This window comes from Patiria miniata, unplaced genomic scaffold, assembly GCF_015706575.1.
Source record: "Patiria miniata isolate m_02_andy unplaced genomic scaffold, ASM1570657v1 HiC_scaffold_20, whole genome shotgun sequence".
In the NCBI taxonomy this organism is placed as follows: Eukaryota; Metazoa; Echinodermata; class Asteroidea; order Valvatida; family Asterinidae; genus Patiria; species Patiria miniata.
In genome coordinates, this window is record NW_024037059.1 from 40,584,475 (window position 1) to 40,600,884 (window position 16,410).

A 16,410-nucleotide genomic window follows, 5' to 3' on the forward strand; every position below is an offset into this window, starting at 1 on the left:
CTTGATAAGGGAAATATGAAAGATAGATTTAGGAGATAATTATCATCATTGAACTGCAGTCGCATATTTTTGGAAGAAATTGCTCACGGTTGTAATGCAAGTTTCCTTACTCGATTCCGTTTCATTATAGAACCCACGATTCGTCATAGCGATTAATTATGCCAGGAACAAGGATCATTGTTGATTATAATTGAATTAGTGTTGAAGCATCAGATAGCTTCCGGGGTATGGGTCAAAGGTTACGAGAGTACTTTGAGAATAGCGCCCTCTATCAACTGTTCACAGCTTGATTACTGTGTTGACCAGAAGAAAGTAAACAGCAAGTGGAATCTGGACTGTTATAGGGCTTTTCCCTTCCTCCCTCGAGTTCTGTGCAGGTCATTGCTTCGGTTCTGTCAACTTTCCCGTCTCTTTGGAGTGCTTAATCTATGAGCAATATTGCGAAGTTTCAGACGGATTATCAATTTGCCCGCATTTCCTGTCTAGTGGTTGAAGTGGGGGGGGGGGGGGGGGGGGGGAGGCCGGGACGCGGGTGCCACACACTGCTCTCGTGAATAAAGATGACCGTGCATCATAAAGCAAGGTATGAATGGTGTCCTCTTGTCTTTGTAATGGGGACAAGGTGGGTGTGATGACTCGGTCCTGCCCGGTGGCATGTGAGGGGTGCAGTCGCGAGGGGGATCCACCCAGAATTGGCTAGGAAGGGACTCTATTTAGTGGCTTATTCATCCCTTGTCTTAACAGCCCTTTTAAAGTGATTCGCCTGACAAAAGACCTGTCCGAAATGTTGATTTAGGGGAAGTAAAGTTCGGTGCCAGAAATCCACATTATTATTCCTTCTGGTGTGATGTCATTCTAATAACAATATGTATACTTGCTAGACCGTAATGAGGAATAACCCCCAGGGTCCAAATGTCGTACACCTGCGACAAATATGCATCCAGCTTGTTTGTCTTTCGTGGAATTAGAATAATTGAATTATTGATGACCATAGACTAATACTAGAGCATAACTGCAACATAAAAATACAAGCATTTAAATTACGACAATAAGAGTGAAAGAAGGCAATAGAAATTTTCTGACCAAAGACAATTTTTGGAGAAAATCTTTCATCGCAAATAGCATCTGATTTTGTTTGGGGTAAAATTTTTTTTTTTTTCTCCCCTGACCTACTGAATCAAAATATGCATTTCAATATCGTTCAGAGAGTTATCGATTTTCGTGGGACCACAATCTGCTGCGGTTTAGCAATTGTTACTTTCAGATACATCGCCCAACACACAAGCAGTCGGCGCGAGTCCATTAAAACCTGGACTTTGCAAATTGGATCCATTTAGGACATCTGCATAACAAACAAAAAATGACAAGTGGTAGCATTCTTTAGAATTACTCTTTGTTTGAGGGTTGCGTTTCTCCGGAAAAAAATAGATAAATTTGAGTATAGGCCTTTCATTTAAGAATAACTTCGAACATTAATATAAAATTTAAACCATAAATAATACATGACATATAATTGTGCTTTATTTTGATGAACGTCGAAAATTCGAAGACTTTCAGAATTGTATTAATTAGTAATTTTAATAAACGTATATATAATTACAGTTTGGTGTATACGGCTTGTTAGAAGAACATGCTCAGAAAACATAATCTTCTTATCATGTTGATGTTTGTGTCCAAATCGTATCAGGTAACCAGGCATGCGATTTTTTAGACGTTTGTCTTAAATCAGACTTTTTGAATCTAAGAGAGTGACTTTATTTTATAAGTAGGCCTATATAGCAATATGCATCTTTCAGACATTCCATCAATTTTCAGACTTTTTTAAAAATTGGCAATCTCATCCCTGAAAGTGACTCCTGTGACAAGCGGAGTGTGACAAATGACACCGTTGACAGCGGTCAAGAGGTATGGAGGTAACGCACCGAGACACCTCAGCAAACTACCCGGGCATGCAGCGCCTGACAACTCCTGCTGGTATACCTCGGACCATTTCGGCGATCTCACTTGAAAGTGATCAGTGAAACGCAAAGTTTATCGGGCCAGTCTAATAAAAGTGAAGATAAGTTGCTTACTCAGTCATGCCCGACTGTGACTGTTAAGTGAAATGTGCAGGCGCCCGCTACCTTGAAATCCGCCCCCCCCCCCCAAAAAAGGGTGAAAGCAGTCCCCTCCCCTTCCTGAAATAAAAATTAACTGAGTGTAGCAGGATAAAAAAAAATGAGGTCGTGGTGTTTAAAGTTTCATAGTGTATAATAATTAATATAAAAAGTGATGGGTATGTCAGGCAAAATCAAGTACATAAAAGTAAAGGGTAGCACTTTAAATGACTAACTGGAATGAAAGTTTGCATAAGCTTTCGTACAACAACTACTTCAAAGTGTGCAGACAGAGGCTCGTCCTCAACCTTTGACCTTTACATCCGGGCCGTTGCCATTTCCGCAAACCCAACCTACGTTTTGTTCTCTTCTTACTAACGTACAATTTCCAGTGAATTCCCAAAGACGACAGACCCTTTTAACTCCATACAAAATAGAATGCATTATACGCCAATGGCGTAGGGCCCATATGGAATACAGCTCTTTTTTTACAGCTCACAAATCACGACAGCGGATGCAACACCAACGCATATTCCCATATGTGGCCTCGGGGTACCAGACGACTCATGCCGTATAAATAGACAATCCCACAAACTCGGGTATACAAATGCGAACTATGTATCCAGCGTTATTTCTACGGCCATTTTAAAACTGATATCCATAGGCAACAATGTTAGACTCTCAGGCCCTCGCGCAGTCACACGTTCGGGCGTTCTCCTGCGAGAAATCCCGAGGTTTTATGACGCAAATTGGAGATTTCCTGAGATTTTCCAACGACTTCCTTTCCGGTTGTCACGGGGGGAACCAAAGCCGGCCGAAGGACATCTCGGAATTTACCCGTCACTTTCTTTAACTGGAAATCGAATCCCTGCAGTCAAAATGTCGATCCTCTTGTTAATTCTTATAATTTAATATCGGTTATAGTAAAAAAAATGTACCATGTACAATTAATTCCAGTCTATAAGACACACTTGTCAAAATATTCGTCCAAAAAAAGTACCCAAAGCAGTAAAGTGCGATTCGTAATTTTGTATCAAATTAGTATTTTTAAAAACCTAATTGAGAAGACGTACAAGAATAACTGTTGAGCAATTTAATACACATAAATCACATGAGATTGGTTGACACTTGCCGGCAAAAAGAACAATGAAGACGCGAGGCTGAATGAGAACACACCGACTCAAAAAGAAAATACCCCAACGTAAATTGACTAAGAAAATGGCCAACGCCCCAGTAAGTTTTCCCTGCAAAGTGCACCAACAAGAGGCTTCTAAGTTTTGAATAAATAATTAGCATGCGATTACAACAATGCCGTGCATGCATTACGCGTGGTGCATGACACGTTGTCTTACAATCATCGACCGTGATTCGTTGTTTCTGAATTAAAATACATGATACAAAATTGTCCATGCATAATCAGGAACCACAAGCCACTAAATGTTTCCAACGAACGAAGTTTGGAGCCACAGAAACTTTGTTTTGTTTGTTTTGAGGTTGCAGCAAAGCCGGAAGGAAGAGCACTCCAAAACTCCCCGGTTGATAGGCCATGTAATCGGGAAGTGCAGAGGGGGTTTGGTGTCACCTTTCCAACCCTGAATTTGGCCCTGGTGAACCGCTAAACTGGCCTCTTCGTTTATTCGCTGGCACATTGCTGGTGATTCAGTGATTTTCTTCCACGAATTTGATCATTTGTGTGAGGTATCAGATATCCTTTATACGCACGGTCGTATTTCGGGTTTTTTTCTGATAAAAAAATTAACACTAAAATAACAGAACAAGAAAATATGATTTTACACGATTGAATGTAAACATTTAATTGGGAAAAGAAGTGTGACAAAAAGATTTCAGAATGGATATACGAACGAACTTTGAACTTCGTTAATTTGAAATAACGTCTTCATGAAGCAGTCCCACGCAGGTTACAGTATCACGTGATCATACATAGAGGACAGTGAACTTTCAAGTACATTTCCTGCCTGTTATTTCCTGAAGAGGGTGCACTCTTAAAACTTTATTTACAAACAAAGGGAGGCATCTTTAGCCTGGGAACCAGACCTTTCATCTCTCAAGTTCCTTTTTGGTAACTAGTGAATCTGTTCCCAAAAATATGCGAAATGTAGACCCAAAATTAGCGGAATTGCGGAGAAACTTGAACTGGACAGTGCGCCTGTTTTGGCACCCGATTGACGCGCGCCTTATACGGTCATAATCCGCTACGGTCAGGACGATTTCGTTCCCAGGGTCATGTCACAAAAAATCCTCCCACCATTGTGCCCACGGTCCCACTGTCTCACCATGGTCTCACCATAAACTGTTACCGCTCTCCCAGTGTGTCTATATGGGTGTCCTGCTTTGCTTTTCAGCGGGGCCTCTCCGTGTAATCTTCTCGATAAATCAAGCGGCGCGTGCCAGGCTCGTTGCCCCCGCGCCACGTAACCCTTGGCACCCGTGACCGCTCGCGTGGTGGTCAAATAGGGAGTGATTGACACGACGGCTCTTTCGTGTCTACTACAGGACAGTGTTGCTTTTTCTTTTTTATTTCAAGTTAAGAGAGGTTTTTGCAAGGGCAAGTAAGATAAAGCAGTGATACCTTTTAGATACAGAATAAAAGTACAAATAAGGTAATGGTTGTCAAATTTCGTTAAAGACTGCTATCACGAAAATATGAAGTTATCGACCCGTTCTTCAACCATTTCTTGGTTGAATGGAGGCAGGTTCATGAGTAGATAAACTAGTGCTGGTATTTTAAGAGCGACCAGTATTTACAAAGCGTTTTTCAAATAACAACATATATTTTTCCTATTCCTTCAATGCTTCGACAATCAGTGTTTCCAAAATTCAGAAAATGCTGTGCCCATTGTATTCATAGACGACTCTTGAATCCTACTTAATCTACTTACCACTTCCCTGTCCAGAGAACAAATCTTTCAAAATTTTTAACAAAAATTTACAAAATGTATACAATATCGCCAGCAGGCGCAGACCCGCGGTATGCAACAGCCGTCGGAATCTCACCCTGCGCGCGTGTACCCGGATTTTTGTCTTAGCGAAGCCAGCGTTATTATTATGTGTGTGTGTGTCCTGTTCCCCCGTTGGGCTGCTGTTAGTATTGAAAATATCCCCCTGGTCCCTCGGATCCATTAGAGCAAGCGGGCACAGCCGACAGAACAAGGATGCAGATGCTGGCACCGGTTTACGCAACAAAAGGTCACTTCCTTTTTCGAGACAGAAAAAAATAATAATGGCGAATGTGGAGGGGTAGTTTAGGAAGAAGGAGGGGGGCTTTTTGTGTGTGCCAACAAGACAGTTCATCACATATGCACATGTATGGAGGCCTTTTATCTGTCCTTTTTTCTTCTTCTTTTGAAAAGGATTACGTGGAACATATTGTAACTGGCAATGTCACTGGAGAATAATATTAATTGACGATTTATGTGGGCATTTGGGTTGGCTGAATTGAGGCACACGGGGAACTGACGCGGAACATGTCGTGCGGAGCACTCATGATGTGAACATGCACTGGTGAAAAATGTGAAACGGATAACTGCTTTAATAATTTGATATTCTGTTGTGCTGTCCCGCTAAAGTTTGTGTGAAATTTGTGAGAGTTTCTGTTCTAGTTTTTCGCCCTTACAAAACCAAAATAGGTGTTAAGATTCTGTTCCGAGTCTGTGAAACATCCTTTTATATCCACAATAAAACTGCAAATTTAAATTTAAATTTTGTAATTCATTTCACGGTATTTATGACAACTTGTTACATATAATTTACTCAGGATTTTTTTTCTAATTCAAGATAAACTACTAGACAATTTTGACAGAGTTATTTCTACTGTCTATATGACTAAAACTGAAATAATACTATTCGCCATCTGTTCCACTCGGTGGACTTTGGAGTTGAAGAATTGTTGATAACAACAAACATTCCCGATAACAAATAAAAGCAATATCAACAGCGAAAGGCTTTGTTTTATTATCACGTTTTATTGGCGGCTAAAAAACACACAAATACTATCCAAATATTAAGTCGAGACCATTAACATATCGCATTGCTGAACTGTTTTCTCATATCTTTTTCCAGTGTAGCAATTTACCATACAGTAAGCTCAATAATTAAGGGAGTTTTTCGTTTTGTTTTAAACGCTACACAATAGTCTGTTTCCAATTTCAATAAATCACAAAAATATATATATCTACTCATATAAAACAAATCATTCTCATTTGCAGTCTGGCAATGATATGTTCGTTTTTAAAGCTTCCTCGTCATTGTAAAACATCCTTGCCAAATTCCCCGGTTTTTGCAAAACATCATTGCAAAATTCCCCGATTGCATGTCACTGTTTTTGTTTCCCCATTATGGGACTGATGGTTACGTCATAATTGTGTGCATGTGACACGTACTAACAGATGATATGCAGCGAGTGTTTTCGTTGTGCGTTGCCAAACTCGCTGGTTCCCACTATATACCGCACCCCAGGCGTCATGACGCATTGTCATGTGATTTTTTTGTCTCGTTGGCTCCGGATCCCAAAAGTTAATCCCAACGCATCTAGCCAACAAAGGGAGTTATAACATCGAGTCCTGATGTTGGCAAGATACGGGTACTCCCTTTGACAAAACACTGTCTTTGAAAGTTTTTCAACTTGCATTTCAAAAAAAAAAAATCGTGGAAAACGAAAAGGGAACCTTTGCAATGCCCAACTCAATTTACACTTCAATTAATTACTTTCTAGAGATGGGATGCACACATAATGCACACTTAATAATATACAAGTCAGAAAAAAAACAAGATTAGAACTACTTTAAAACATCATTTTCACAAAATGTAAAAACTATATACCAATGGAGAGATGAAGTTTATTTGTTGACAAAATAATTACAGAGCAATGACTTTTTTGTCGAATCTCGGGATGAAAATTATTTATTCATTGCGCAAAGTATTAAAACGATCGCAGATTTTATTTCACCTGATTAAAAATCTCCTGCCGAGCATTATGCGAGAAGTAAGGGTTAGGGGGACCTTCGTCCCCCACTGACAACCGGAGAAGAGAAGGAGAAATTGTATGATTTCCCGGAGAATGACGGAAGAAAGAGAGTGCGTGTCTGAGAGACAGTGGCAAGGCCACAGTTGATGAGGCTGCCTTATCCAACCCGCCACTCCAAAAACAGAATCCACGGGACAAAGAGTCTCAGCTAATTAGCTGGAGCGGCCGTAAAGAACGGGGGCCGTGGAGGTCAATAAGGCACCCCTTGCGTCGACTCGAGTTGGACCGCTCAACCCTCCCTCTCTCTCAGTCCCCGTCTTTCCCCCCTTTTCCCGTACTTCGTTCCCCCCTACTCCATCACTGGTCTACAATGCCCGGGGCAGCGCGGGGGAAAACCGAGGTGCCAGCTTCACGTTCCCTATCCCCCCCCCCCCCCCCGAGTGAACAACTCATTATCATTCGTCAGTCAGAGCGCTCTTCTTATTTTTTATGTATTTTTTTTTAGAGTGAGTGTGTGTGTACCCCGTTCGGCAATTTATAGTGAACGAGTCGACCAGACCGCGGTAGGATCGGGGTACGAGAGCACACCCGCCGGCAGGGACCCGTGAAACCACTCGCCCATCGCATTTAGCAAGCTGAGCTGAGTCGGTACGCACAACGCTACACATACACACCACTACAATCCGACCACACTCCCCGGCGCTGTACCTCCATGACGTCACGAGCGGAACATCTCTTGCACCCCTACGCATGCTCAGAGAGGGGCACGGCTAAGTACCCTCCACGAAAAAACAAAGCCTTTGTCAGTCACCTCCGCCGTATCGATTGAGCCAGGGTCGGTACCGCAGTGTGCCGTCAGAGTTTGCTTTGCCCGTGTGCTCACTCTCTCTACCCCTTGTACGTACCGCTGGATATTACTCGACAACACTCCGTGGTCGCTCCAGCCCTTTACCGATATCCACGCACCACACGGCTACCCGCAGCACCCCGTTGTCGACCCATCAGAGTTTCCCCTTCACGCGCTGGTCACCAAAAAAAAACACAAGGATTTCACCGGTGATTACAGCTGGTCGTCACCTCTGGAACAGACAAAATCAAGACGGGCTGGGAGTTTTCTTAGGGGTGCTCCGACGCTGTGCCTTTGGACTTCAACATAAGACAAGCGTATTGGACTCGGCAAGTCAGCATCCAAAATGTGGAAGAGAGGTTTGAGACGTAAACCACACGCTAAGGCAACTGAGGTAATGTGCTATGACGTAGCAAGATAGTAGTACCAATTTATTCACTCGGGTCTGTGTAATACTCTAAACGGTGCATCTATGGTGCAAGTCATTTCATGTAATCTGGCTGTTGTGCTGATGAACGTAAAAAAGGAAAAAATCTGCCGAGATGTCATTCGATCTCGATTCATTACACACAGCTGGAAAAATACAAAGAAAATACAGCGAGATGGAGGATGTTGTCCTCCCTGCCTCCCCACCGCATCTCTTACTGTCTCCCCCACCCTGTCTATTACTGCTCCTATCACTATACGTCATCGTTAAGTTCAACTCATACCATGTTGAGGGAAAAAAAGTATTGTTACCCAACATGGGCGGTCGTTAGAAATAATGCTAATTTAAGGAGAGATTAATTCCTCGCCAAACACACCATCCTCGGTCGAAACCCGGATAGAAATTCCACCCGCTGCATCGATGCGCTTTGGTGTATAGCCTTTTAAACATGGCGGCCGAGCGGGTATAAAGACGCCGTAATTAAACCCGCCAACGACACCCCTCCGAAAAATAAAACCCCGAAATATCCGAACCGGAATTTTATAATCACGGGCGGCAAGGATTCCATTTATATTCCGGGGGTAGGTGGGTGATGTTCCCCGGAATAAATGGGGGAATTATGGCCGGGGCTGGTCGCGGGAAAGGGGTAGAATCGGCGATCCATATGGACAAGATAACGGGGAAATTCGGTTGGCCATAGCGGTGTGGGTACAGGACCCGATACAGCGCGCGCGAGGGTGCGGCGCAGTCCCCGCTATATAGTAATTACCATCTGGCGCGCATTATCGTTTGTCTGTCATTCCTGGATCCTCATTCATATGCAAATACATGCGATCCAGTACCGGGGGAGGTTGAGATGAGGGGAGATTTAATATCTCTGTATATTCGCATTGCGCGCAGGTCATTTTATATTTTCATATTTTCTGTTTTTGTTATTCACACTCATAATAATCCGGAGGTACACGGTGAACGTAGAAAGCAATACAACTCGCAACGACAATCGCAAAAAGGCCTTGGATTTGTGCACGTACGTGTAAAAACCCATATATATTTTTTAGCGAGGACCTGTATTAATAATTTCCATTTTTGTGGGGGTCGTCGCCAGTGCCAGTTTTTTCCCTAGCCCTAATTTATTGCTAACCAACAGAGTCTGAAAATATCGGTTTTCGTGTGAGTGGACTTTAGCCGGCAACGCAGGGGTGTGTTTCGGCAGTTTCGTGTGGGCAGAGAGCGGTGCTAATTACAAGCCAGGATTATTTGTTTTCGGAGTAATTCATCCCCTCACACCCAGTTTTTTTTCGTTCCCAATTAGATGTCCACGTCACCTGCTAATCCACCCTCGCCCTCCTCAACTCGGAGTCATCACAGAAACATCCCTTGTTGGATGATGAACACATGTCATGTATAATACACGTATACACATTATTATCCATCGCGTGTGTGAGTTGTGTGTGTGTGTAAAATTTTGGAAAAATCCTCTCGGCCAAATATGTAATGTGTTTTGTTAGTTGGCGGATGACCAGTTTTGCCTCGCCGCATAATTATGATTTTTCCCCCCGTTCCAGCCTTCGCCCCTTGTGTCGAGGTTAAGCCCCTGCGACTACAAAATGCGGGTCTATTTTTTCGGCAGTGTGTAGGGGGGGGGGAGACGGGCAATAAGCATGAGGCGAAACGGAAGGGCGAGAGAGGTTCAATTTTTCGTAGAGGGGGGAAAGATTTTCGTAGAGGGGGGAGAGAGGGGCGCAAGGAGGGACCACCGACGGGGGAGAAATTATGATGAGGAGGGACGGGGTGCGAGGATGGGGGAGGATGATGGTTTGGATGCAGCGCGGAGGGCTAGGGAGGGTACCATGTAGACTTTACACTGGACGCAGATTTCATGACTGGATATTTTGACCCCTAGTCGAGACAACAACTTTTATAACAACACAATCACAGAAACTGATCAAGCAGATCTTCAATTGGTGAGCTTGGGAAGACACTTTATACGAAAAATTAGGCTACATTTTTTTGTTTGGTCATGAAGTGTGCTGTATTTTTTCTGAAAAGATAAATCGCAAGTCGCAAATATTCATGGTGTTGAAAGCAAAGATGCGGTTGATATCAACTATGACCTGTTTATGTTTGCCTGAAAACAGTTGAACTGAATTAAGTTTTACTTTCAGCTTGGTATAGAGGGAATCAGGAACAAATTCCCCCTGAAATCACCGTCATGTGCCGGATGATGAAAGGGAGAATTGCATTTAATGTTTAGCTTCAAAAGGGGTATATAGACAATCTTGGAATTACCTTGGAAACATTTGTCCACTGTATTTTTCCTACAACGATAACAACTTGGCTGCAATTGTTTTTTGAAGAGTATTATTGTTCGCTGTTTGTGCATCGGGGAGAGAAATAAGATAAATATTCCGTTGAGTTAGCTCTGTATGTGGATAGATTTGACGTATTAACTTTGGAGACACGTCACTATCGCTTTCATACGAATAGAAAACATTGTGTAGGTTGCACTCGGTGTATCGGTTGAGCTCGATGTTTAAAGTAGCTGTTTAAAATTCGTCAAGAATTTTCTAATTTAGGGGGATCCATGGGGCCACCATTAGGCCCACAACTGACGGAGCCTCTTCCTCGGTCTTTGTTGTATCAGCTAATGGTTTCATTAATGTAAATGTTTGGCGAGTGATTGAGCTTGGAAAACACCCCACAGGAATAACATTAACAAAAACCGTCAAGCGCTTACTTACACTTTTTCCTAAACCATTTTCCTGAGAATTCCCTTAAAAATGGTGTAACGTTTTAGATTTTTTTTTCAATAAAATTTCCAAATATTGGCTGAATCAGGTTCTCAAAGAAATGTATTCCTTTATCGGAGAAAACACAAAATAAGTAACGGTCTATGAATTAACCACCCCAGCTTCGGTTTATGATACAACTTCTAAGAGCGCAAACTGAAACTTGACTGTAAAAAAAAAACTCCCAACAAAGTTTTTGGAAGGCATGCATATGGACTGGTGGAATAGATAATGACTATTACCACACTGAAGAGGACTCGAAAACTAAAAAAAAAGGACAATGCCTTTAAACTCCCCGATAATATGGACACGGAAATACCCCGTTTGATTGTCTTTATCTGAGGCACCATGCAAGATAAACGCGGACCTTGCAAAGAGAACATATCGGTTCCTCTTTCGGGCTGTCCTGCTTTTGTGTTTGGTGCGTTTGTGAAATCCCCTACCGAGTCTCGATGCGTTTCCCCCCTTTATTTGACGGAACAATTCCCACCCAAGTTGGTTTCTGATGGTGCATGTACTCTTAGCGCCAAGGGGATGGACAGATTCGTTTGGGGAAAAAAAGAACGGGGTAATTCTGAGGAAACTTTTCTTCCAATTTCTTTTTGTTCCGTTCGTTTGTTCCAACGTCATAGTCCCATGATGTAAATTGCGCGATAGTCGGTTACAACTTTGCGCAATAACAATGCACGTTTCCTCTTCTGGGCCTCATAACTTCTCGGTCTCGTAGATTGCGGCAATATTTTTTTTATAATCTTGTGTGGTTTTGGGTCGATCCAGAACGGATCCTTTTATGATTTTAGAAGGAAGGGACAGGGTTTAAATTTTGCCAACCGCATGAACGAGAAAAACAGGCTTGAGAAAGTTTGTATTAAAAAAAAACAAATAGCCGTGAAAAAAGTCTTCGTAAATTTTCTAAGTTGAAAGAGTCAAAGTTTTGATTAAGAAAGTTCACACGAACATTTGGAAGAAAGAAAAAAAATGGACGTTATTTTTTTTACCATGATAAACCACTTAGAGATAATGAGACTTTCTTTGTAACTTTGGGATTGCAGCAAAAATCTGTTGGATGAACATAAACTAAAAAAAATGAATACTAATTAGGTCGCCCATCGTTTTAATCTCTAAAATATTTTTGCATTTTGTTGAAGGGATGTTCCGGAATTAATTAACAATTCCCTGTGATTGTTAAGCGTCTATTAAAAACAAGATTAGACCAAACTTCCAAAATATTTTCTTTCTAGAGTATTTCCTTGAGAAGGGTTTGGGATTTATTACATTTTTTATTCAATCTGCTTTGGAAATGATTTGTCCTCGGTGTCGGAGCATAAGATTTTTTAGGGTTAAAACCACGAGGCTTTGGCAGAGCGAGGGGGCAAAGCAAATACTCTGTAAAGACCGGTGCACGGCTTGGGAATTTATACGGGACACAGAATAAGGCACCTTGCAACACAAACTCTCCAAAATAATAAGACAAATTCCACAAAGATGGATCATATTCCCGCGTGTTATTTTATACTGTGGCAAGCCTTATTATTACTCTCACCTTCTTATGAATCAAACTCCCTATAGTGAAAATACCCGTGCAACGGTTTGGTTGGGAGATGAAGTGACTTTCATTCGAATTTTGATTTCCAAATCACATAGTTGACGCAGTATAAAGCTAATCTTCATCTTTACCGGGCTAGCTTTTTTGGAAAGAATGTTGCATCTTGACGCCATTTTATTCATTACATACATTATCTCAATGAAGGTCATGCAGTTTATATTGCACAAAATGTTGAAAAGACATGAATCTGGGACTGAGAAACATTTCCACTAATTGTTAGGAAATACTTTAAAAATGCACTCAACTCTCCATATAGGAGTGGCGTCTGGATACTACATTCTTTCTACCTTTTTTTCCAATGCAAAAATGTTCCAACCTTAAAACAATGCCCCGCTTTAGACAAAACAGGGTGCAGACGGTCAAAAGATCAGCACCCTTGAACATGGGAATGTGCTCCCTCGGAGTGCCTTAGGGTAAACGCTTGGGGTGTAAAAATTAGTCTTCAAATGTGTTGCCATCGAAGCAGTGGTATACGATCAGAAAGAAATATCACGAAATAATATTCAAGACTTCCGTCCAATTTAAAATCGTTTTTTTTGTAGATGTTTTTGCAACCGAAGGAAATCAAAGTAGACAAGCAAGAGAATTAATCACAGTTGCAAATTAATTCGTCTTTTTGAACTTACCATTCAAATTTATAATGGTAAAATCGATGATAATTTTACCCATGCATGGCGGATGCGAACTCGACCTTTGCATGCATAATTTTCAAAAGTATGCTGAACGGTGCTACCTATATAAATACACACAATTTATTTGTAATCTATTTACCAAACCTCAGCTTCAAATAATTTAATTTATGTACAAATCTGTGACTTTTCTCTGAAAACAGGAACCTTTACCTGGAAAATCATTGAATCGATTGTGGAATGTTTACAAAATCAAGATGTTTTACATCTGGTAAAAAAAAACCCCACCGAATTTAATGAATGGCAAAGTTCGCTCTTCTGTGATTCGTAGATTACTTTTGATATAGAATCAGTCTTTACGTTGGCCTACTGAAGAACATGCTATATCGCCTTGGCCCTATGAATCAGCAGTATAGTTGGCGAGCCCAAAATTGTTATCGGCTTTTGTGTCAAGCGAAGAGACGAGAGACATCCCAGACTAGTGAAAAAAAATGTAATTCAATAGACCTATGATCACTTGATCATGTTGAACGATGCATGACTAGAGGCTATCTTAAGCAATGGGTTGAGACCAGTGCACGGTGCTTATTGGTCTGTAAAGATGCAAGGTACAAGTTGGAAAAAGACGCTGGTAGTATGACTGTCCGAAAAAAAATCCAGCTTTGGAAATGCAGCTTTTGAAATTAGTGAAAAAAATCATCTTTGGTGTTTGGGTGACGGATTGTTGTCATTCTCCGATCGTTTTGAATACCCAAAACGGCACTGGATATTTCGACGATATATTAAAATGTGATGATCGAAGCTGTTTGCACATTCTAAATGTCGCCTCGTATAAAGACTATGTTGGTTCTTTTCAGAACCACACATACTCACAAAAGAGATTTATTCACATGGTGCTACCGCAAACTTATCTTGTCTTAGTATAAAGACTAGATTTGTTTACCCATGATGCACCTGGTGCTGCGCCTGCGCGATAGCACTGTTGTTTACTGTATACTACAATAAGTTACTCTCATCATTTTGTTTTCTCACTGTTACATGAAATGCCCAATGAGTATTACCTGACCACGAGATTTCGGGGTCAAAAAATACGAACCAAAAAACTTGATCAAAATTATTCGTATTTTAGAGACACCATGCGCACACAAATTGATGTGTACATGATAATCAAACAGCCTGTCGGTCCATCCTAATTTAATACTCCCAGACCAATTATGAAGCAATGAGTGATCAAATTTGATTAAAGTTATCAATCATGGTCCAAAAGCCAAGCTGCTCTCGTCTGTAAAACGAGCAATATATCACGGGCGACATCGATAATGACGGGAAAGTTGCACGGTAGCACTATGTTTTCTCTTATAGGCTATAGGTGGTTTTGAGCGGAACCGGTTGTGGTGGCTCCAATGACCATGAGGTGATGTAGCGATCATGTTAACATGACAGTGACCTGCGTTTTGGCAGCGGCGGCCATTTTGCCACCCGCTGTGGGATGGGTTATGCATGATGGAAATATCACAGAACACATCCAGTGGCGGGCTGGTTCTATAAGAATAGAGTACAAACAAGTAGGAACAATTATTAAGCAGTTTCAAAGAGCAATATTTTGTTCTACCGGGAGCAGTGGGGAAAAAAAGCTGGAAATTACTTCACCATGATTTATAAATGTGGAGGAAATTTATTAGCAATGGGTTTAAGCGCTTGAGCGAGGGCAAGTGTCAAATTATGCACAGCCGGCCTTGGCGAATGTCTCATTAAAACTCCTCCACCCTTCTTCCATTATCCCCTGAAGCATTAGAAGACATCCCTTTTGGGATTGGAAGCAAATCAAACAAACCCTGATGTTCTCAAATTAAGAGTCTTTGTGTTGCTGTGGGGACCAGAAAATCGCCGAGGAGATAAAAGAAAGTCCTTAAAAGGAAAGCAAAACTGGCGGGCATACATCCTCTTTTGATCGTAATTAAACCACTTATTTTTTTCTCAGTATCGACATCGAGACATCACTGGTCGCATGGTTTTAATGAGGTCATTAACTAGACTCTGACGCATGACGAAAAAAGAAGAATCGCTCGCCATGTCTTTTCCGAAGACAGTGGGAAATCTCACTCGCTGCAAAATATTCTCTAAGGGTATATACCTTTCGATTCAAGAAACGCGGAATTATGTTCTCCATTTTTTAACTGTGGCACAACATTAAGCTTTTGCTCGTTGGTGCATTGTTCCTCTCCAAGTTAGAAATAAATTCATCTTAAAATCTCCCCAGTGTTCCTTGTAAACCAGTGCGTTGCATTCCTTATTTTTATCACTCTAACATAAGGCACAACACTTCGTACAGCACTGATCAAATCTGGTTGTTCTGTTCTGTGTATATATTATTCTATACTTAGGCATCTAACGATATTAACGATGAATGAATATATACGAACGCAAATAATACAGAATAAATTCTAACAAAAAAGGCACAAAACGCTGCGCCAAATTTAGACCCGACATCTAATTTAGAATCCAAACACACAAGCTGCGTTGGGGAAATGAATAAATCGGGCAAAACAATTCTGGTTTTTCCTGGAAATAAAATGACAGTTTTGGTATGAAACGTAAATTTCTGTAAAATTCAGCACAGTTTTTAGTTGATAACTTGCTGTTGGACAATGTACCATATTTTATGAAAACATTATTTTTCCCCGTTGTTAATGGTGAAAGAGGGACCCCCTTTTGTGTTGGTCATTGTGTTACCAGTATATCAGAAATTAATTTGAGATATGGGGGGGGGGGGTGCTAGGTACCAATAGTCTAGGGTGTGTTTAGGGTATAGGGACACGGAGTACCTCTCTGTCACATATCGTGCTGGGTATATAGGGGGTTATGATTTGGACCCCCTCCAAAAAAAATAGTTTGTATTACTTTCTTTTCCAATGTCATTTACCCATCTCGTTACCAAGCACAATAGGTCACACCTTTAAACCTTGTAGAAGCAGAGCTAATTGTTAATTTAAACCCCGTGAGATTTGTAGCCTTTGTATGGTTGTCCTGGC

The 16,410-nt window shown here is 41.3% G+C and overlaps 1 protein-coding gene across 4 annotated transcripts in view; it reads left to right on the top strand.

Annotated features, from left to right (window-relative positions):
* The first annotated feature begins 7,240 nt into the window (after positions 1 to 7,240).
* LOC119729197 (nucleolar protein 4-like) overlaps positions 7,241 to 16,410 on the top strand; it is a 32,935-nt gene continuing 23,765 nt past the window's right edge. The window contains exon 1 of one of the 4 annotated variants that reach the window (XM_038201760.1): positions 7,241 to 8,321. In XM_038201760.1, the coding sequence (XP_038057688.1) occupies positions 8,274 to 8,321 (48 nt within the window). In that variant the 5' untranslated portion in view covers positions 7,241 to 8,273. The remainder of the gene's footprint in view (positions 8,322 to 16,410) is intronic. The other 3 variants (XM_038201757.1, XM_038201758.1, XM_038201761.1) reach the window with 3 other exon arrangements.